Source organism: Onychostoma macrolepis, chromosome 02, assembly GCF_012432095.1.
Source record: "Onychostoma macrolepis isolate SWU-2019 chromosome 02, ASM1243209v1, whole genome shotgun sequence".
Taxonomy (NCBI): Eukaryota; Metazoa; Chordata; class Actinopteri; order Cypriniformes; family Cyprinidae; genus Onychostoma; species Onychostoma macrolepis.
Window position 1 is genome coordinate 1,664,355 of NC_081156.1, and position 23,573 is coordinate 1,687,927.

A 23,573-nucleotide genomic window follows, 5' to 3' on the forward strand; every position below is an offset into this window, starting at 1 on the left:
TTGTAGCTTCGTAAAATTACGGTTGAACCCCTGATGTCACATGGATTATTTTAGCAATCTCTTTGCTACGTTTCTGGACCTTGATCATGTAAGGACCCTTGCTGTTTATGGAGGGTCTGAGAGCTCTCAGATTCCATCAAAAATATCTTAATTTGTGTTCCAAAGATGAACGGAGGTCTTACGGGTTTGGAACAACATGAGGGTGAGTAATTAATGACAGAATTTTCATTTTTGGGTGAACTAACCCTTTAAATCTTTGTGATGTAGGAAACAGGGTTGGTTTTGCGTTTATTGACACCACCTTTCAGACACCTTAGTTTTAAGGAGAAAATACTCGCCAATGGTGTTGAATGATGAATTTGCACATGATTTGTCTTTAAGCATATTAAAGGTCCCATGACATGCTGCTTTTTGGATGCTTTTATATAGGTCTAAGTGGTCCCTAATACTGTATCTGAAGTCTGTTTCCCGAAATTCAGCCTTGGTGCAGAATTTCAGCCACTATGAGCCAGTCCCACAATGAGCTTTCCTTAGGACGCCCCATTCCTGTGTCTGTAGCTTTAAGGATGAGAGAGGCGGGGCAAGGTGGAGGTTGGGTGTGTGGCCTTAACCAGCTTGTGCTACCATGCGCTAAAGTTGACAGTGGATGTATCGCAATGGCTCATAGACACACAGTCGTTCAAGCTTTTCAGTTTGACCCAGAATCTGATCTGGATGGAGAAGCAGGACGTCTCCGAATGGTTAGTTTAAAATATTGTGTCTGGATACAGAACTTTAGTTGGTTTGTTTATGCATGCTGTTACAGTTATTATCATGTAGCTAATGCTAGCCATAGGCTCGGATGAAGGAACTGAAAAAATTATTCGGTGTTCATTTGTACATCCAAACACTGAGCAACTATCACGCTTCGCTCGTTTGCAAGCCATAATGTCTCTCGAGGAAAAAAAAAATATTGCGCTCGTCTCGCACGGTAGTAGCTCATTTTCTCATGGGCGGGCAAAGCAGAGAAAGGGGAGGTAACCTTTCCCCGTATGACGACATAAAGGGAAGATTCCAGATTGGGCCATCTGAGCTTTCATTTTCTCAAAGGCGAAGCAGGATACCCAGGGCTCGGTTTACACCTATCTCCATTTCTAGCCACTGGGGGACCATAGGCAGGCTAGGGGAACTCATATTAATGTTAAAAAACCTCATAAAGTGAAATTTTCATGCCATGGGACCTTTAAGAAACAGCATATAGACATGTAAACGTTAAAAACCTTGATTTACCACTAGAGATGCACCGATTGCAATTTTCTTGGCCGATTCCAATTTCCGATTTTTTTGGTAGTGTGACCTGCCGATAACGATTTTGCCGATTCCGATTTTCTCTCTAAGAACTATAACTGACAGCATATACAAACAAACATCTATGCAAATTTCAATGCAAAAAATATTTACATAATAAAATAAATTATTAAACATTACAATTCCCCCAATCTGGACTAAGTTACAGATTTTCTCTCACTTAAGCAACTCACAAAATAAAGTGCTCTGTGACTGGAAAGAGGAAGAAATAGTTAACTTAAAATGCTGTATGTAACAAAACAGATGTCATTTTCCACTAAGTTTATAAATGGTAATTTTTTTCCCCCTAACCTTCCTTTGTTTCAATTAATTCAGTTAGTATAATAAGAAACTGTAGAGGTGTTACCATTCAAATTAAATTAGTATTAACAAACTGATGCATTTACACAGACAGTTTGATGAAGCTGAGGTGCCATAAATGCATTTACACTGCAATTTCAAATTCATAAATAATTTTATAAGATTAATGTTTTACATATATTTTTTTAAACATACAAATAAATGTTGAAAAAATGCAATGATAGTTTTAAATATGACTAAACCACCAGTAGGTGGCGGAAAGTGTCATTTATTCATTCATTCAACCGATTCATTCAAATGGCTGATTCATTCTGAAACAAGGCAAGTGACTGTCCTTATGAATGGGCCACTGAATCATTGACTCGCTGGATTCGTTCAAAAACGTGGATTCATTCAGTAACAAAACACCACTGTGTTGCTCGGAGACATTTTCGTCAGTGAAACTGAGCAAAAACAGTCGCGTAATTTTAACTTCTTGTTTATTGAAATACTATTGTATAAAATCAGTGTCATTGCAATCGTGTTGATATTGATATTCGGGGAAACATCATGGCCGTATAATGTTGCTTATCTAAATCATATTTTGTAAAAAAAATAAATAAATAAATTCTACCGCAGTATGCATCTATAAATTTCTGTGAGTTACTTTGTGTGTGTGCTGTCTCTCTCAAACACTCACTCAGGCTGTGCAAGCTTCATCTGGCATGACATAAATACATTATCAGTCGCTATTTACATTGAATGCAATTAAAATTAGAATCATTCTCACGCGAAACGATGGTGTTTACACCATGGTTTACACGCGACTGTGAGTGTGCGCGTGGCTGTGACGTCATTGCCTGTGCCGCTGGTAATAAAAGGATTGGCTCGGAATCGGCAAGAAGTGAGACTGGCCGGCCGGTCATCCTCTTGGAATTTGCTATAGGAGGGCCCAGCCCGTGATGCAGAGTATTCTGATTGGTTGAGAATACCTTCTCAGTGGGTGAAAAGTTGAGTGGAACCAGGCCTTCACTGTCAGCATCCTCCAACCAGTTCCTCCGCGCCAGCTCCTCCCACTCTGCTTGCATTTTATCCCAGAACTCAGTGTCTGACTGTGGGAGACAGTTTAACAGCCCTTTAGGACACAGCCAGTATTGGAATATCATATAAAACGTGACCCTGTAGAGCATTACAGAGAGATGTTATTTGGCATCCATTTAATGATGGTTTAACAATAACTTATTCCAGCAGGGAATACTAAGGATAGACTTCATAGCATTTGAATTGCTATGTGTTTTCGATTTTAATTGTTCCACATAGGACAAGCTAGACTCAGAATCATGCTCCAGTTTTATGAGGACATATTGTTTTTCAGCTATAAAAGTTGCAAAGTGATTTGAAGCAGCAAGGTCAAAAGGTCAACATATTCATCTTTATGGATTCACCCAAATATAATCTGCAAGAATCACGTTTATGATTGGATTACAGACAGACCTCTCAGCTTTCATACAGTATCTAGTTCTGATCAATCTGAGAGGTCAGCAGAAGCACCACACAATGTATGCATGAGTATTTTTATACACAGTTTTATGTGTCAGATCAGATATGATCATTCCGGGCAGATTCTGGTTATAGTCCATCATGTACGGAAGAACCCTAAAGGAAAGTATTATCTTAAATGACTCTCTCAGACTGTGTGGGTGTGCATGTGTGTAGATTTGTCTTAAAATTGTTATACACACACACATTTATATATTTATATATATATATATATATATATATATATATATATATATATATATATATATATATATATATATATATATATATATATATATATATATATAGAGAGAGAGAGAGAGAGAGAGAGAGAGAGAGAGAGTTAATATCGGAATATTCGGTAACACTTTATTTTAAGGTACACTTTATTTTTTTATGTACTTACTAATATAATAACAATTAATTAAGCATAATTGCATACAAGTAAGCCTAATCTTAAACCTAACCATAAAGTAAGTATGTGTAGTTAATTAATATTACTCAGTACTTAAATGTATAATTACACCGTAACAAGGACACCTTAAAATAAAGTGTAACCGAATATTCTTGTGCATGCAATCACAGTCATTGACTACGTTTACATGAACATCAGTAATCTACTTATTTACCTTACTCTAAATAAGACAATATTATGATTAAGGTGTTTACATGAGTTGCTTTTAGAATAATCCTTTCATGTTCCCGTTTTACATGTTATAGTACATAGATCGATTAATGGCATGCGTCACCATGCAACGCCATCCGACGTCCCTTCCAGAATTTCACGTATAAACATGAACATTCATTCGTGATGAAACCATATACAGTTTTGGGGGTTTCATTTTTAATTTTATGAAAGCTTCAAGTGCAGTTAATTATTTGTATGTGCATACAGACGACGGCGTCTGACGGCTTTTATTTGCCGTCAAACGGTTGACCACTGCTGTGTGTGTATCCTGTCGCAAAATGCGGCGAAAAGTCCTACACGACGGTAATAGTTTGATTAAGGTGTGTGCATGTCTGTTCCCTATCAAGTTCGGTCTCTCGATACTGCGTAGCTTACACTTGGGGCTATCCCCCTCCTCCCAAAATACTGAAGCCTTATTGCATCACGCCGGTAAATCTTACACCACACAATGACGCTCGAGCTAGGGGCGGAGCCACCCACTATATAGGTCGACATCCAGCGTCATTGCCTCAAAATCTTTCTCCTTCACGAAGCAAGCATCGAAGACTTCGAAGATTTTTACTCACCGCCGTTAACTCTTCTCGCCGTTGACAATGTCCTAAGAGGACACCGTTCGCCGTTTAGTTCCCCTTTGGCGATCCAGCAAGAAGACGAGATGTCACTTAAGGAGTGCTGTGCATGCGGGGCCCAGTTGAGCTCCCTGATGCACACGACACATGTGTCTTCTGTCTGGGCCAAGCCCACGCAAAGGCCGCACTGGATGGGCCTGACTGTCCTTCCTGTGAGCAAATGACAGTCAAAACCCTCCGGGCCAGGATTTCCGCAATCCTAAACTGCGCACCGGCTAATCCATTGCCTCCGCCCCCCCGTCGCTGTCGAGCCGCAGGAGGAAAGGCCGAGGCAGTCACGTGCAGTAGGCCACTCTGATGAACGCATGTCGATGATGCTCATGATGCTCATCACTCAAGAGAGCCACCTGTTTCCTACACGAGGTCAAGCCACCACCCCTCAGATGATGTGCGAGACCTGATCTCGTTTGGTGCTGCAGAGGATGAAATGGACGTCAACGACAATGACGTTATGTCGACTGCAGCCTCTGGTTCAGGTGACTGGTCCGCCTGCCAGGAGTCGGAGGCTTCCCACAGTGAGGTGCACGAGCCCCCGGACCCTATCAATGAAGAGCTGGTGAAGATCCTGTCTGAGGCTGTACAGGATTTGGGTCTTGATTGGTTGCCACCCAAGCAACCAGCTAAGAACAGGTTGGACATGCGGTATCTGCAGTCGGGCCGCCAGGTTTCTGCCCCCCAGAGACCCGCTCCCTTTTTCCCTGAGGTCTACGAGGAGGTCTTGCGGTCTTGGCGCTCCACCTATTCGGCCCGAGCCCAAGCTGCAGGATCGCGTATGCTCTCTTCTGTCGACGGAGCCAACCGCTGGGGTTATACTAAGCTGCCGCCCGTGGAAGAAGCAGTTGCAGCACACCTTTGTCCGTCCGCACGTGGGTGGAAATCTTGCCATACCACGAGCCACATCGCGGATAAGGCTTATATGTCAGCCGGCCAAGCAGCGCCTGTGATCCACACTATGGCCGTTCTCCAGGCTTTCCAAGCCAAAATGCTGCAGACATTGGATGAGGAGGGGCCGGACTCCACTGACTTGGCGCTCAGAGCAACGAAGAAGACGGCCCAGGGAATCGACTTCAGCGGCATCTTTGGCTGACGTTGACTGACATGAGGAAGTCAGAGAAGGCTCAGCTGTTGGACACGCCCATATCAGCCTGTTTCGTGATGCTGTGGGCTCGTTTTCTGAGAAGTTTCTGGAGGCCCTTATGACGGGGGTTGGTCTGAGGGGGAAGCGGCCACCCGGAGAAACAGACGACGAGCCGCTTCGCAAGAGAGTTCGTCTTGCTGTGCACCTGCCTGTCCCCTCGCATGTTGCAGGCGACAGGGGGAATTGTTTGTTGTCAATAAAGTTTCCACAAAAAATAAAAAAGCATAAAACAAACAGCAGAAGAGCTCTTTTTCCCCTCACAATTGTTCCTAATCGAGCGTTATAAGCAGTGTCCTGTTTTTGAACGGCGCCCTCTCAGTCTAAGCACGAGTGTTCCCCCGGCTCATGCCGGCGGTCTAGCCGGTGCAGAAGACGTCTACGATGCCCCTCGGGTGGTGGGCGGCTCCCTGTCATCAGACGACGAGCCGCCCCGTTGCACTTGCAAAGCGCTCGTTCAAGATGATAACTGTGAAATGTATGGCAGCAGCAGCTGTGGTGTGTCAACTCGGGCTTCTGCATATGAGACCACTTCAGCTATCGCTGAAATCCCAGGTGCCAAGCAAAGCGTGGAAGAACGGTCGTTGTCTTGGTGACTCACGGATGCATGCAGATGCTAGCCCCCTGGTTCAACACAAGGATGTTCGAGCAGGGAGTTTCGATGGGCAGAGTGGTCAGCAGAAAAACTGTCACTAAGGATGCGTCATTGACGGGCTGGGGAGCCCTTTGCGACGGCAGACCGGCTTATGGCACTTGGACGAGTGCCCAAGCGAAGTGGCATATAAATTGCCTAGAGCTGAAGGCAGTATTTTTAGCTTTGCAAGGCTTTCTTCCACTGATAAAGGATCGACACATCCTGGTTCGGACAGACAACACGACGGTGGTATCCTATATCAACCATCAGGGAGGTATTCGTTCACGCTCACTTCAAAGGCTGGTGGAGCATTTCCTCCTTTGGGCGGACAGAAATCTTCTGTCGATTCAAGCAGTTCACGTTCCAGGCAGTCAGAACTGTGGCGCGGACATACTGTCCAGGAGTGGTCCAGTTCACGGGGAATGGATGCTGCGCCCACGGACCATTCAGCTGATTTGGAGCCTGTTCGGAGAGGCGGAGATCGACTTGTTTGCCTCAGAGGAGAACGCACATTGCCAGCTGTTCTTCTTGCTGACGAATGCGCCTCTGGAGGTGGATGCTCTTTCGAATCGCTGGCCCAAGAAACACAAATATGCCTTTCCTCCAGTGAAGATTATGCCACTAGTGCTGCAGAAAATCAGAGAGGAAAGGGGGACGGTGCTTCTGGTCGCGCCGAATTGGCCCAACCAGCCATGGTTCCCGGAGTTGGTAGAGCTTCTAACGGCTCCACCTTGGCCGATTCCGTTACGGAGAGATCTCTTATCTCAGGCAAAGGGCTCGGTGTGGCACCCCAGGCCGGAGCTATGGAACCTGCATGTTTGGCAGGTCAGCGCGGAGGGCAGTCGCTAAACGTATCTCAACGAGTCTTGGATACAATTGCTGAAGCCAGAGCTCCGTCTACCAGACGTCTGTACAGTCTGAAATGGAAAGTTTTCACTTCATGGTGTATGACGAAAGATGAGGACCCAGCCAGCTGTGATGTGTCTGTCATTCTATCGTTTCTGCAGGACTGCTTGGATGCTGGACGCACACCATCTACTCTAAAAGTGTATGTGGCTGCTATTTCAGCTTTCCATTCGTCTATCGGTGATCGTTTGGTTGGTAGGCATCATCTGGTGATGAGCTTTTTAAGAGTAGCGCGGAGGTTGCGCCCCTTTCGCTCTAATATGGTACCAGTTTGGGATCTGTCCTTAGTGCTTAGTGTCACCCTTTGAGCCGCTGCTTTCGGTAGAGTTGAAAGTGCTCGTTCAAGACAGCGCTCTTGCTCACCTTGGCATGTGGTAAGAGGGTGGGCAACTTACATGCACTGTCTACGAACACTGCGTGTATGGAGTTCGGTAAGGATGACTGTATGGTCAGACTGCAGCCTAGACGGGGGTATGTGCCTAAAGTGCTTTCTACGTTGTTTAGAGCGCAGGTCATCATGCTTCAAGTGTTTGCTCCTCAGGATTCGGAGCCAGAGACACACCCTCTATGCCCAGTCTGTGCTCTACGAGTTTATCTGGAGAGGACTAGTCATTTCAGACAGGCAGAACAGCTGTTTATGTTTCGGTGGCCGTACCAAGGGACTGCCAGTGTCAAAACAGCGGCTGTCACATTGGATTGTGGAAGCGATCGCATTGGTGTATGCTTCTAAGAATGAGGCCTGTACGTGGGGAGTACACGCCCACTCCACAAGAAAAATGGCTTCGTCGTGGGCTTGGGCAAAAGGTATGTCGATTCAGGATATTTGTCTGGCAGCAGGATGGTCTTCACAAGACACTTTTGCTAGATTTTAGCAAACAGTCGAAAGATTCTGAGGCAATGACACTGGACGTCGACCTATATAGTGGGTAGCTCCGCCCCTAGCTCGAGTACTCGAGCGTCATTGGCTGGTAAGATTTACCGGCATGATGCAATAAGGCTTCAGTATTTTGGGAGGAGGGGGATAACCCCAAGTGTAAGCTACACAGTGTGTTGTACCCTTTCAGGGAACCGAGGTTAAGTACGTAACCAGAGACGTACTGCACCTCGATAATGCGACTAAAATAGGAATACTCCACGTCTTAATTAGATTTATTTACTTCGATTATGACTTTAGCCAGATTAAGGTCATCAAAAATCTCTGTTTACATGGTAGACTCTTAATCAGAGTATTGTCTTAATCATATTAAAATCGGAATATCGATGTCCATGTAAACGTAGTCAGTGTCACAGTCTTTGCCCATTTATGTTTTTTTCAAGGGCTACTGATCATGACAAAGGGGAAAAAAACAGCATCACTTTCATGAATGAGGACATTTATTTCAGGCAAACACAGCAAATAACCCTATGAACTTCATTCACGCCCATGACACTGATCTAAAAGGCTTTTTATTCATCTATCTGTGCATTTGTGCATGGTTTGCTAGTGTGTGTTCCACATAGTATTCTTTATTGCTTACTTTGGCTCCCTTAAGAGCTCAAATTATAATAACTTCTTGGCAGCTCAAATTAATCTTACAACACAAACAATTGCTTAGGCTTCAACAGTCCACCTAGAGCCGATTCACTGAGTGTTTGCATTAAAGGGAAGTGAGGGGAAAGTGCTGTATCTGTGATGAAGGTACCCACTGGATGGGCCAATTAATCACAGAAAATCCTGCACACCACAAACAGTCACATACACACTCATCTTTCCCATTTGCATGATTGATACACTGGTATAAATCAAATAAATAAATGTCTCTGTTATCAGCCCAATGGAATATGGATGATCAATCTTTCCCTAGATTGCCTGCGGTTCCCTCAAGCAGTTCTGTCACCATGACGAAGAGGTGCCATGCAGATGCAACACCGCAAGGGTTCTCCAGAGTCATTCATTTGTACTCAAATAATGACCAACTAGCACAGAAAACCTGCACACTAGCTTTACAGTTTCAACAACTGTTTTATTGTTAAATGTGTTTATTTTTGCTTTAGGTTATAATATGCACCAGGTACAAGCTTTTGTAGCAATTAATCAGAAAGTCCCTGATAAAGTAAAGAAAAATCTTTTGGAAAATCTTATTCAAAACAAATGTGACAAGTTCCAAGAATTTGTATTCATATTGGTGTGATATATGGTTTTAAAAAAACTTGTAAAAAGGTTAAATTCGAATGTTGTGTGAAATAAAAAGCAATATACAGGTGTCCCAGATTCACCCTGTTCAACCCTTCACTGCCGTCACTCTGCCACGGACTAATCATATGCACCTGTCAAGGTCACTATTTAACCTGCTCTCACACTCATGGTCTGGCCTCGTATGTGTGTACTACGCTGCAGACTTGTCACTAACCAGTTCTTTCGATTATTCCAGCATGATCTCCCTGTGTCTGTGTGGCTCTCGGCATCTCGTCTGCCTCATCTTCCATCTCCTGTCTCCTCGTCAGCACATCTGAGTATTGCTCCTTGTGTTTACACCATGTTATCATTCAAGACTGTTCTGTTATTGCACCATTTGTGTTAAATAAACCCTGTCTTCCTGAGTTCATTTGTTATTACGTATTTTCTTTCCATCATACATAGTTGGGATTGTATGTACACATCTTTATTTACTTTTTACATTTTTAATAGATTTTAAAAAGTTTCTCTTTTTTTACTAATATCATAAACTGTTCATTCATAAATTTAAAGATTCTAAAATTTAAGTGAGTTATTAACAGTCATAGTGAGCTGAGCTCTGCTTTGTGTACAGCGTTACCGGGGAAACATCGCTCTCTACTCCAACAGCGCCTCCCGCTGGCAGAGAGAATGAATTTGCATATATATGACACCACAAATAGTGTAACTCTGTGGGACTATGGTAGAAATAAATTCAACTATATAACAGTTTCACTGAAATTCATGTTATAGGGCCCTATTTTAATGATCTAAGCACATGGTCTAAAGCGCACAACGCAAGTGCACTCAGGGCATGTCCAAATCCACTTTTGCTAGTTTAACGGCGGAAAACGGTCGGCGCGCCTGGGCGCATGGTCTAAACGGGTTGTACCTATTCTCTTAATGAGTAATGGGTGTTTTTTGGGGTGTAACGTGCAAATAAGTAGGCTAATTTCTAATTCAGGAGGCTACACGCAATGATTATCCATTATGACATGTATTATAAATATGTAAATTTTTATATTTATGTAGCCTACACAATAATATTCTTTTACACTGTAATCCTTTAATTTTTAATAATTTGGCATGTTTGTGTGCTGCTGTGCGTCCCTGTGTGTAATAAGCAAAGTGAAAGCGTATTGTTGACTGGCCCAGAGGCGCATTTTCTACTAACGCGCTCTTTAAATAACAAAACAAATATTGCGCCACTGACTTTAGACCAGGTTTGAGTCGGTCTATGGCACAGTCTATTTTCAGTTCCTCAAAATAGCAATGCACCAACAATGCGCCTGAACACACCTCATTTTCAGACCAGCACAAATGGGTGCAAATGCATTTGCTATTTAAACAACGCGGCGCAGGACGGGAAAATGAGAACTATGTATGATAGGGCCCTTTATGTTAGAATTAAAGAACCATAAACATAATACATATTACTGTTGCACTTATCTTTAGGCCTACATAGTAAATGCAGTTATTTATAAGCTGTTGTTGACATCCTATCTAAAACGTGATTTAGCCAAAACAACAACAATAATGTTACCACTTTAATATGTCTTGCAATAACCGTGCGTACAAAGGTTCTGCGCGATCCTCTTGTTCAATATTCTCGAGGTCTGAATTGATATAGCAATATTGACGAGCTTGCTGTTTTGGCAAGGGGCGGGGCAGTACTGAAACACCATCTAAGCTGTTCGCCAATCACAACGCACTGGGGGCTAACCAAATGACAACACATTTTGTTTCTCGGAAGGCAGGCCTTCATCAAACCCGGAACTAATCGAGCCGTTTGTGCCAGGCTGGGGAGAAAGGTATTGTAATAATGTAAATTATGTGAGAAATAATGCGATTTTCGAACCACCAAGCATGAAAGCATGTTCTAGTACACCCCCAAAACAAAATCAAGACTTTGTAAAAGAGCATAATAGGACCCCTTTAACTATGAGAGTTTCATGAATTAGTAAACTGTGTAGGATATCATACATAAATATAAGTTAATTGAATAGCCTACTGATTACCATTATTGCGACTTTTGTTTTGTGCAGTGCTTTCGTAGTCATTCAGCATCCATTTTCTCAACGATGTAATTTGATTTATAAAATGAGACAAACCGCAGATCCAGATCGCTCCACAAATAAGCTCGTCTGTCCCATGTAATTTTCTACCGATTTATGAATAAGAACTGAAAATGGCCGCTCCACTTTACATTATTGTCCAATGAAATTTGAACTTGAGCAGATCATGATTGGTTGGTGTATTATGAATTATGTAATATTCTAAAATATATAATATATGGATTTTTAATTAAATCGACACACTAGCTTTGATTATTGATGAAAAAAAGTTTAAAACATTGTTTGGTTTATTTTTTTCCTTTCCGTGGACCCACTCACTGAAAGAACCATATAGCCTATGCCTTGAGAGCCTAAGGTTTCTGAACAGACTGTGGAATATCAGTCAATCAAGCAAAATGCACGCAACCCATAGCAACGCCTCAGATTGACAGATATGTAAAAATAAACAGGAATTTTTCGACTTCTGAGCGATTATTTACCGTTTTGTACACATTGTCATGTTAATTAGAATTCAAATGCATTTTGTTTTATTGACCACAATATCATTGAGAGGGGCACTTTTGAATAATTTTTAAAAAGGGCAGGGGCTTGAGCCCCCAAAGCATTTGCATTTAAGAAAAATAAAAGACATTTAAATCACCATTTTGCTACACTTTTGGCTCAGAATGCATTTTGAAATTCTCACTGCATTTTGCTACAATTATCACATTGTATCACGATGAAAATGCAATCCCAAGTGTCCTACCCCTAAATCTAAATGCATTTAGGAAAACGGTATTTAAATTATAATTTTGCTACAGTTTTTGCTTGGACATGTTAAACATATCTAATCAATTTGGGTAATACATTTTCATTTTCATTTTGCAACTTATAAAACTGTAAAATATGTTTTTAATTTGCATATTAAAATAGTGTAGAAAATGGCAAATTTAAATTATATAATTGAATTTTCATTTTGCACTAAATGTTGCACATATGTATGGGAACAAGTAAATTTAAATACAGAAATACATTGTCATTTTACATATTACATTTCAAGCTGAATTTTGCTACACATGCTTCCATAGAATATGTTTCATGGCAGAAATAAGCTTCCTTAAAATTCTAATTTAAATACGTATTAGGGAGTGTGCTATAAAAGTTAAGCTAGTTTAGGGAAGCAGAAAACTTCAGATAGTTTGAATCATGATATTGATCGGATCTTAGTGTCATTGTTTAATATAGCTACAGTACAGAAGCTGTGGCTATTTTTTTTTTTACTGGTTTCTTTACTGAGCACATCACTTTAAAATGGATGTCTTATGAATATTACTGCCCAATAAGCATCTCTGGATGGCAAACTAGAGAGGTAAGAGCTGACATCATCACAAAGCAACCTCTTTGAGATGTCATTTGTGTTGATACTGCACTCCTAGGCTAAAAATACACCAATTATGCAGTCTTAACTTACAGGGTGAGACTGACCTTACAGAATGCAAGAAACTGCAATTCCCAGGTGGCCAGATTGTGAATAAGCCCTGAGGTATGAAGTTTTGTGTGGTAGAAGAGAAGACCTTTTTCAAACTTTTCAAATGAATAAGTATCTGTGATTTTCTTGTGTTAGCATGTGTGTGTCTGTATTGTAGGGACTCTGTCTCACCTCCACAGCAGCCTTGGCTCGAACAAACTCCTCCTCTAATGAGTGTTGCCTCCCCAGTAAAGTACCACCCAGCTGGGGCCTCTGCCGCTGCGCACACAGATGGTCACACACATGCAGACAAAGGTCAACCAGCAGTCGCTTTGTATCACCGTCTTTGTCCTCAGATCATGCTGAATAAGCAACCTTAAAGTTATGGCCAATATTAATTTTTAGTATGCAGTGGCCCCAAAAAGTATCTGGACACTGCAAATGAAAGACATCTGCAAATAAAAGATGCTAAAACTGTTTTCATAAATAATTGTCAAGAACTAACAAAACTGAATTACCATATTGGGATTTAAATTTATCTCAATTCAATGTGATGGTAACACTTACAATAAGGTTCATTAGTTAACATTGGTTAACAACATTAGTTAACATGAACTAAGAATGAACAATACTTCTACAGCATTTATTAATCTTAGTTAATGTCAGCATTTACTAATGCATTATTAAAATCACAAGTTGTGTTTGTTAACATTAATGCACTGTGAACTAACATGAACTAACAATGAACAACTCTATTTTTATTAACTAATGTTAACAAAGATGAATAAATAGTGTAATAAATGTATTTGTTCATTGTTTGTTCATGTTAGTTAATACATTAACTAATGTTAACAAATGACACCTTATTGTAAAGTGATTTTTAGTGGATGTGCGAAGCCAGTTCCTCTCAAGTTTACACAGATGTTCTAGCAAAGTAACCACAGAGGATAGTTACTAAAGGTTGGGTAAATTTGGCCCCAAAATAAAAAAAAAATATTACAATAGTTAAATAATAAATAATATTAAATAAAAATGTTAAAATATACTACTCTACCAATTTCCTGCAATGCCGCAAACAAAGTAGCTTTGTCTTAACTTTGAACAGTTAATCTATTGCTTTATCAAGTAGAGCCTAACAAACATCTTTCTGTAAAATGCTTGTGCTGTCCATTCATTAAGATTTTGTTATCTAATGCAGTGACATTTACCATTTTTTGGTATATTAAATACTTTCTGAGGCCACTGTATATTAGTCAAGTCAAGTCAAGTCACCTTTATTTATATAGCGCTTTTAACAATACAGATTGTGTCAAAGCACTTAACAGTATCAAATTGGAGGATAGAGTGTCAGTAATGTATAATGATAAGATTAAACACTCAATTTTCAGTTAATGGCATTTCATTATTGAATTCAGAGATGTTATTGTTTTTGTGTCATTGTCATGTCATTGTATTATGTCTGTACTCTGTTCTTCAATAGGCAGGATTAAAGTTGTGGGCAATATAAAGGTTTAGTACAGGGATAGGCAACGTCGGTCCTGGAGTGCCGCTGTCCTGCAGAGTTGAGCTCCAACCCAAATCAAACACACCTGAACAAGCTAATCAAGGTCTTCAGAATTACTAGGGCTACAGGCAGGTGAGGTTTTTTTTTTTCAAGGATGGAGCTAAACCCTGCAAGACATCAGCACTCCAGGACCGACATTGCCTATCCCTGGTTTAGTATATAGTAATGCTATATTTGAATCCTTTCTAGTATCTGAGAAATAAATAGAACATATCTTGCACATTGAGTAATCAACACAGAAAAAAATTGGCAAAAACACATTTTGGATGCACACTCAGGAACAAATGTATCTCTTTCCATTAACTGCACCCTAGAAACATGGAAGGCTTTTTAGAGTACCATTCTGTAACTGTCACATACAAAGATGTATGTGTCTTTCCTCAGGTACCTCAGCTTACTATTTGGATTTTACTGCTTCCAGTATTTGATTTTTTTTTCTAATGGAACAATTTTGTTCCCAGAAGGCCTTAGTGAGAAGGGTTTGTACCATTTAAGTGCACACAGGAACAATTTTCTGAGTGTGAGGGGAGATGATGATCAATACTGAATGCTGCTGTAGTCTTTTACATGAGATCAAAGTATCATTAGTGTGTACCTGAGGGGCCGGCCCAGGGTCTGACTCCGTGCTAATGCTGAGCTCCAGGGCACTATGCCTGTTAGAGAAATCTGTTTTAAAGTCTGCAGACCTGAAAAGGACGAGATGCTGTGAATAATGATCTTACTGCTCGCAATAATGATAATGATACACAGAGGCAACTGAATTATTCAACTGAATTAAACAACTCAAGTCTAACATCTGATATTCTTAAAATGCATTCTATTTCTTCATCTTTTATAACTGTGACGAGTCTCCTGCTCTTCCCGCTGTGTTACAGTCATCTACAAATAAGTAGATTTACCCCAAAATCTCACTAAAATCAGAGTGTCAAAGACAAAAAAGAGGCCATTCAGGATGATTTGAAGAGAAAATGATAAAATATGTAGAACTGACTTAAAATGTTCAATTCCATTTATAATAATGGTATGATGTGTTCAAGAACAGTTCTTCTAATAATGTTAGTGACACAGCTGCCCAAACGTGTTTAGCCTAACTATGTGTTAATGTTCTTTTTAAAATGGCTTATTAAATCTAATTTTATGGTTTTGGGGAATAGAAAGTCAAAATTCAACATGCTTTGTTTTTGTTTTACTCCAATATTAGTTATTGAAGCAGCATAAAGTTGATCTTTATGGCTCCAGAAGAGTTAAGTACACCTTGTGACTACATTAAACACTAAATATGGAAACATATCGTATCACGCCTGGTTATGACACCATGATAGCATATGCACAATGAGGTGGAAACCTGATCATACCACAAAAGCTCACTAGATGAATGGTTGGAGGTGCACCTCTTCCTCTCATATCTCCACTTACGCCCTCCATTCAAGGCACTGTCTGGGTGAAGGCTCACCTCCTCCCATTTCTCCAAGGGTGAGCTGCTCACTGGAGACAGGACAGTTAGTATGGAGTGAGACAGGAAATAAAACTGACAGGCTGTCACAAACTCTACTTTTAATGAAACAACACATTGGTGCAAAAGGTAGATTAAGGCTACCCAGCAGCAGATAAGGATACAGCTTACAGCTCAAGGCTTGCCTATCTCAACCAGGCTATAGCCTGCAGCTCGCAATTGATTAAAGCAGTTGGGCTGTGGAATGATAAATATAGTACAACAGGGAAAACATGGCAATGGTTTAGCTTACAGAAGCTTAAGGCGTAATCTACTGGCAATGAACTTTACAGTGCAAGTTGTTAAAGCTTTCCAGAGGATTAAAATAAGCCAGTGTAGCGTTTCATTTTAAACCATTTCTAGCATAAGCTTGAGACACACAACAGAGCTAAAATAAAAATTTATACATTTCTACTTGGGGCATCGGTGTCATGAAAGCCACAGTTCTGTGTGTTTAAACCATTTCCATAATTTTCCACCAATTCAGTTCCACTACTTTAAATCTAATAATATGCTAATGCGAATGCTAAAGTGCAGAGTAACTGTTTACTGATCAAGTGGCTAATGGGATAAAAAAAAAAAAAAAGACAACAAAGGGCAAAAATGTAATTACACTGAGAGCCTGGATTAAATCAGCTGTAAATTTAATCATAAGCACCTCTTAAATTGATTAAAAGAACTTTACACTTAAATCAATTTCATAAATGCAGGCCTTTTTATAGATTATAAGGGACAACTTGCCTAATGTGTTATAGGGTTTCATGAATTAAAGTTTTGCTCACAGCAGGAAGACACAGCTACCATAGCTATGGTGTCTGGGTCAACCCAGGTAGATCATAATCATCATAATACCACATTGTCCATTTATTTATTTTTTTTTCTCTTTTGAAATTTTCCATCAGATTGTAAAGTCAACACCATCAGGTCTCAGTAACCTCTGATGGCACCAAAAGTAAAAGACAAAGGCAAAACAAATCTCAACTGACAACTAAATTGAATTATGGTGAATTTTAACAACATTGCCAAAGTATCTTTCATTAACAAGCAATATACCTGAATCTAATGAGGCTCTCTCAGGGTTAGAACGGCTGGGAGATGATGGTTCTGTCTCCACCTGGATCAGCTCCGTCTCTTCAGTCTTCTTCTTGCGAAGGCTACTCTTAGAGAAACCATTCTTACGAGACCCACGGGGACTCCATCTGTCCCAACTCCACCTTCTCTCACAAGGTTCACTCAAGTCCACCAAGTCTAGTGCTGTGGACAAGACTAGAGAATGTGGAACAAAACATTGCCAACAAGAGTCATCCAGAATGAAAACCTGTATTCTCATATTTTATTAACCATGACACACATTTATGGGTGAAAAATTCCAATCATGAATAGTGAAAAACTGATACCTAAAAAAGTCATTTTGAAACGAGTTTAAAGGATTCATTGGGACAAAGAGTAAATACCAAGGAACACCAATTGAAAACTACTTTATGTAAGCAAGGGATAAAAAAAAAAAAAACATTTTGTGCCTAGCAGCTATGGGATAGAGGAGGAGAAGAGCAGATGAGTTAGAAGGAGAGGAGGAACAGATGACAGAGCAGTAATTATGGGGGAACCTGCTGTGTTGGAGGTGACTGGCCGTGTGGCTCCATCACTCTTGCTCTCACTCTGGAAGTCATCAATAGAAGGGCTGAGTAACGGACGGCTCTCTTGCTGCTCACTACACAACTGCAACACATAAATCAAACAATTTTCACTTAGCATGCACCCATTTCCACAAAATATTGATCTTATTTGTAACATTTATGTAGACATTTATTTTGTTTCTCATTTAATGTTTTTTGGTCAAGTCAGTCTTTTATTTTTAAGTTCTTGTTTCTAGTTCTTGTCATACCCCTTTTCCTTAATATCTCCCCCTCTTTGTTGTTTAGCCACACTGCTAAAATATTTTATTCTACTTAATAGGCAAAAACTACTTTAAGTAAATCGCTTGTAGGTTTATTTGTCCCAAAATTGAAAATGCTGTGGCGCTATCAGTGGTCAAGGCGGTCGAGGTTTGGCATGTTAGCATGGACCAGGTAGCCCCTGTTGGTAGATGCCAATGTTGTGCAAGATGCTATCCCCCTGCAAAGACCTCACTTGGACCCCAAAGCAATTCCAGTGGCCAAAGTTTTTAATTGGTAGTCTATTTGTGCCTCATTGGAAATGAGCGAAAATCGCCACATATTTTTCTTGTAATTACATATTGCAGATCACAGTCAGGGTTGTCAACTAGGGCTGCAACAACGAATCGATTAAATCGATAAAAATCGATTACTAAAAGCGTTGGCAACGAATTTCATAATCGATTCGTTGTGTCGCGCGACGCCGGAGACGTTTGATTATTAAAAAAAAAACTTTAGTTGAGCGCGGAGCGGAGTGAACACACTCGGTCTCTCTCGCGCACGGATGCTAGCAGAGTTTGGCGCCTCATAAATAAAAAAAAAAAAAAAAAAAAACGAGCGGAGGTAGAGGAAAGATACATGGCGGAGGCAGAGAAATCCGTGCGACCCAAGTCATCAAGGTGTGGGAGCAGGGGCGGCGTTTGCGTATGGCAGAGTATGGCAGTTGCCATACCCTAGCCCAGTCAGGTGCTGTGAAAAATTATCCAAACTTGAGTCGCTTATAATTCGTTTTTATTATTTTAAATCAGAGAGTTTTAAAAATAGTAAACCAATGATAAGCATTAAAATAACTTGTCAGTAAAACTTCGTAACGCCATTGGATCATCGAGCTCTCAGCGAGACCTCGTAACTTCACCCCGCCTCCGTTCAGATTGACGCGCCGCGCACAGCCTGGAGAAGATGAGATCTCTGCTTTTTCGCAATGCAAGGGTGAATAAATAATTGGTGTTTGAATAGTACAGCGTTTTCTTTACTCAAACACTATGTCAGTAAAGGATAATGTTTTTGTGTGTTTGAAGAGTGGAGAAGAATTAGTTATTTGCTGTCTATATACGTTTTAAATATCCTGTGCATTATGTGCATAAGCGCTTAATTTGAGATTTTGGCCAAGTGTATTAAACGACAAGTAAAAACTAAGCGCCCTTATAGCTACAATCAAAGTTATATAACCTGTAAAAGTTGATGAAAGCATAAAGCACTTGCTGCTTCAGATAACAGTTACAGCCGTTCTAATGACAAACAAAACACTCCATCTCCGTCATTCTCTGGTCAAAAACATTATTAACTCCATTTGAGCTTGATTTTCATATAATGTTAAGTGCAAGTGTCTGATACAATACCAACGCTAACGACGCAGTGTTGTTAAATTATTTAATTTTTGCACTTCCCAAAAAGTCTATATATTTGGCAGATGTAAAGCATACATGTGTATGTTTTTGTGTTAGTCCATTTTTATTTTATTTTATTATTATTATAACAGCTCAGGGATGTTCAAGGAGCAACATGTTTGTGCACTTTCTAAAGATTTTAGTTCTGTTTTTGAATAAAGGGTTGGAAATGAATGCTTTTCTTTTTTTTCTTTTTTTAATCCGATTCATCGATTAATCGAAAAATAATCGACAGATTAATCGATTATTAAAATAATCGTTAGTTGCAGCCCTATTGTCAACTTTTTCAGGTTCTCCCCCTCTCCCCTGATCTCAATGAGTAAGATTTGTCATAGAGGACCTCAATGGACCCCAGTCATCACAGGACACGGTACAGTGCTCCTGGTTGTCCCCTTAACAACGGCAGTGGTCACAGTATATTACGAGCGTCAAAAATGTTCAAATTAAATAGTTCACATGCTTTGAGTTTTCAGTTTATGTGCAGTCACATTATCAAAATTTTGGCAAAATTCCACAGGCTAAAAATAGTGCCCACATTATAAGTCACTTACAAATTTACATTTCTGTTGGTCAGTGGCAAATTTGCATGACCTACTTGATCCCATTGTGAAATCTGTGGGAAAATCTTTCATCCTCACATGACACAAAAAATGTTCGAAGGCAAACAGCTTAGCCTAGTGCCTTAGAAAATGCTAACTGGTAAAGAAAACCAGTTACGAAAGTAAAAGACTCATAAATTAGAAGCAGCTCTTAGCTTTAGTTTCTCCAACACCTTCATGTTTCCAATCCAATGATTGCTGCAACCAGTAATCTCCTTAAATGTTACATCATCATATTACATACTCATTCCAGTGAGAACATGAAATAAATAAAAAATCAGATACTTACTATGGAGCATATTGCATCTTTTAACTGATGCAATGCTGTAACTCAGTGACATTTCTAAATAAATATATTGATTCGTTTACAAGAATCAAATAGACCATTACATGCAACAATACAATATACATGTGTGTATACAGTACATATAACAATGAATCATTCTGGTGTAGCAGGTTGTGACACAAATTGTGACACAAATCTTTGGATTTGGCCATAAGAAGTAACACAATGGCCATTTTTATGGCTGTCAAGAATTGCTAAATTAAAAGCAACTGAAAACAACTGCCTTTGACACAGGTCAGCACTGAAAGTGCTCTTCACTTCATAATTAAGGTCATAAATTATCAATATGGGGCACACAACAGAACCCATTTATCAGCCTTGTGTTTGGTAAAGGCCTCTTGGTAATGTGTAAAGAACACATGAGGTTCATCCTGAAATCTTACAAGCACCAAACTCATTTTTTAAACTCTAAAGGTGATTTCACAAAATAGTTTCAGCGATTTATTGACAATCCACCCAAAATCCAGTTTAAATGTGCAGATATTTATGGTCTTACTTTACAAAACATGCCAGTTTATGCAAATTAGGCTTATTATAGACTTGCCTTATTCAGAAAACCCAACGCTATTTGCCTGGCACATTAACATTGTGCTATGACTGCTCACAGAAAAAAAAATTGTAAATGTAATTTTATTTAATGGGGGGGGGTGCATGTTATATTGATAATAGCAGTCGAGAGTACTTTCTGCATTTTAAAGAATGATAAAGTAAAGTAAAGTATGCCAGACTTCAATAGTTTGCTAAATCATAGGTGGAGCGTGTATAAGGCTGGGCAAGGCTTAGCCTTCCCCTGGCCACGGGTCTGAAATTACAGGGGCTTGGGGCAAAAATGCCACCAAATTGGAAAAATATGCCCCTGCACAATTAAACTAAATCTATTAAGGATGTCACGAATAAAGTGAAAATGAAATGAAAAGTGTCAATTGCGGCATTAAATTTAGATCTGCTAATGATGCGTGAAATTATGCGTTTTTACAGCGTTCCACATTACATCCAATCACACACGATTCCGTTGAGCTTATGAATGCAATCAGGCGTTCAGATGAGTCATTGCTGAGTTGTGTTGAATGCGCGCACGCTGACTGAATTCTAAACTCGTGAATTCTCTCATCATATAACAAAGTGGAAATATATGTATGATGTAAGTAAGAGATTCATTTGACATTGTAGGCAGCTTTATTGATTATAGGGGAGTTTTTGAGCGTGCTTAAACGCTAGACTGAAGTCAGTAATCATGTTCTTTGATAATGTAAATGTTCTTTGCTTGCTTTTTATAGCTAGCCCTATATAATTTATGTGCTGAAGAAATGTGGAAATGAAAGCGTTAGTAACTTACAATGTTTTTACTAAATTATGATCATGCTATATAGCCTACAAATTCAGTTGTATTAAAACTATTTTGTGATATGACACCCACATCTGGTATTTATGGAAGCCTTTTTTCCGCCACTGTCAATGAATAAAAAAAAAAAAAGTAATTGGACAGAATTAGTCAGAATTAGCTACGAGATATAAACTCACAATTGTGAGACAGTAAAAATTAAGAGATAAAAAGTCGCAATTACCTTGTTTTATTTTTATTCAGTGGGTACCATATGTGCTTGCCTAAAAGACGGGGTTGTGATGTGCGTGTTAATAGGATTACACTAACATTAGGCAAATTTTAGCCCTCCGCCTATGTGCTGAATCCAACACAACCAAGCATTAAAATGCCAGTTTGCACTGTTACCTGATTTTCATAATTCTTTAAGTGAAAACAGCATTGTGCTAATAGTGGGTCCATTTTTAGTTAAGTCCCCCATATGTATCCTAAATCTAATTTCATATTGTTATTTACAACTGTTTCATACCTGTGTATGAAGTAACTTCCTCATTGCTTTATAATTATTTAGGTCATTCATTTGCTCAAAGTTTTGTCTTTCGTGTATCCCAAATTTAGGCTAAATTGTACAAGAATTCACCAATTACTTTCAATTTCACGTGGTCTTTTGTAAGGGATGAGATAGCAAGTGTTTTCAGCCCATTTTCACAATGCACGCTCTTAGCAGTAACTGGCAGTAAATTCCCCATTGAGCAGCTCATCACTATGTATTGAGAAATGCATGGCTCTCTGCCACATTCCCAATGGAATAGAACCAAGCCCTCTAAATCACAAAATCCTCCAACATTTGGGTAAACCTTTTATAGACAGCCAAAAATGACATCCATTAATTTACTTCATATAACTGAAGAATGGTAGGACAATAAATAAATAAAATAGGCCTCCCCACATTGCAGCAAGACTCTACATCCACATTTCATTTGCTTCCTGCAAATGAACGATACCCTAAGTGTGAACAAACAGCAAATAACATGAACATGCAGCTCTAGATTTGGTATAAAACGTACATGCGATTCAAAGCCAAAACAAGAAACAGAAATCAAATTTAAGCAACAGAACATTCTGCAGCTGCTTATGAGGAGAGTAGCACTCACGTAAAGCAAATGCCACTCTTGTTTGTGTCGTGAAACCCTGATGGTCCCAAAGGACCACCCCATTTTCATGGGTCTTTATGACATCATCTAGTGTGAACCCCATAAAGCAGCTTGTTTTCAACAACAAGAAGCAACTTCAGCACTTCCACACATATGGCTCATGTGTGTCACGTTAACACTAACGGATATTCAGAACAGGGTGCACCAAGCTCTTGGTTTTACTTAACTCATTCACACAGTCACACTCGCGCTTGGTGCTCCCTGTTGGTGGGTGTATGTGCTCAGCCCACCTTGGTTGTCACGGTGAGCAGGGGTTTTCCATCTGAGGATGCCTTACTTGGTAGCTCCTTCAGCACCATAGCAACCGCCCTAGAGTCTTTCTCCTACAACAGTGAAATCAACAGTGAGTTTGTGTCAGTTTGTGTTCAAATTCCTGCAATTGAGCGGGTTCCTTGAGAAACACTATTAAAACATTACCAATTCAAATGAAATTCTGATCATTTACAGGCTTACAAGAAAAAAAAAACCCTCTTACTTTTTAAGCCATATTTTGTTGGTTGAAAAGAATTACATTTACCCAACTGACACAAAGCAATGTGCATAATTAGCATGCTATCATCTATTCTACAGCCCAAAATAAATAATCAGGGATGCACTATATATATCGGTGTGATATTGTTTATTGGCCAGTATTTTTTGGCAAATAAGTTTTTATTTATTTTTATCAGACAATTGGTTCTTTTAAGTGTGAATGGTTTAATAACTTTATGTTAAAAAGTAGCAATTTTTCGTACTGTACATATGTATAAAATGTTGTGATGCCTAAATTCCTGTGTAGCATCTACAATAACTGATTTTAGCTTTCAGCATTTTATTTTTAATTTAGCCAATTTAATTAGCAT

At 39.7% G+C, this 23,573-nt stretch overlaps 1 protein-coding gene across 8 annotated transcripts in view; it reads right to left on the reverse strand.

Moving 5' to 3' along the window:
* Positions 1-23,573, reverse strand: part of pex5lb (peroxisomal biogenesis factor 5-like b) — a 64,923-nt gene that overhangs the window by 11,361 nt on the left and 29,989 nt on the right. For 5 of the 8 annotated variants that reach the window (XM_058754276.1, XM_058754309.1, XM_058754316.1 and 2 more), the window contains exons 2-8: positions 22,962-23,054; positions 17,537-17,648; positions 16,983-17,195; positions 15,793-15,922; positions 15,033-15,123; positions 13,066-13,152; positions 2,619-2,738 (exon numbers count right to left, since the gene is read on the reverse strand). In XM_058754276.1, the coding sequence (XP_058610259.1) occupies positions 2,619-2,738; positions 13,066-13,152; positions 15,033-15,123; positions 15,793-15,922; positions 16,983-17,195; positions 17,537-17,648; positions 22,962-23,054 (846 nt within the window). The remainder of the gene's footprint in view (positions 1-2,618; positions 2,739-13,065; positions 13,153-15,032; positions 15,124-15,792; positions 15,923-16,982; positions 17,196-17,536; positions 17,649-22,961; positions 23,055-23,573) is intronic. The other 3 variants (XM_058754286.1, XM_058754296.1, XM_058754325.1) reach the window with 3 other exon arrangements.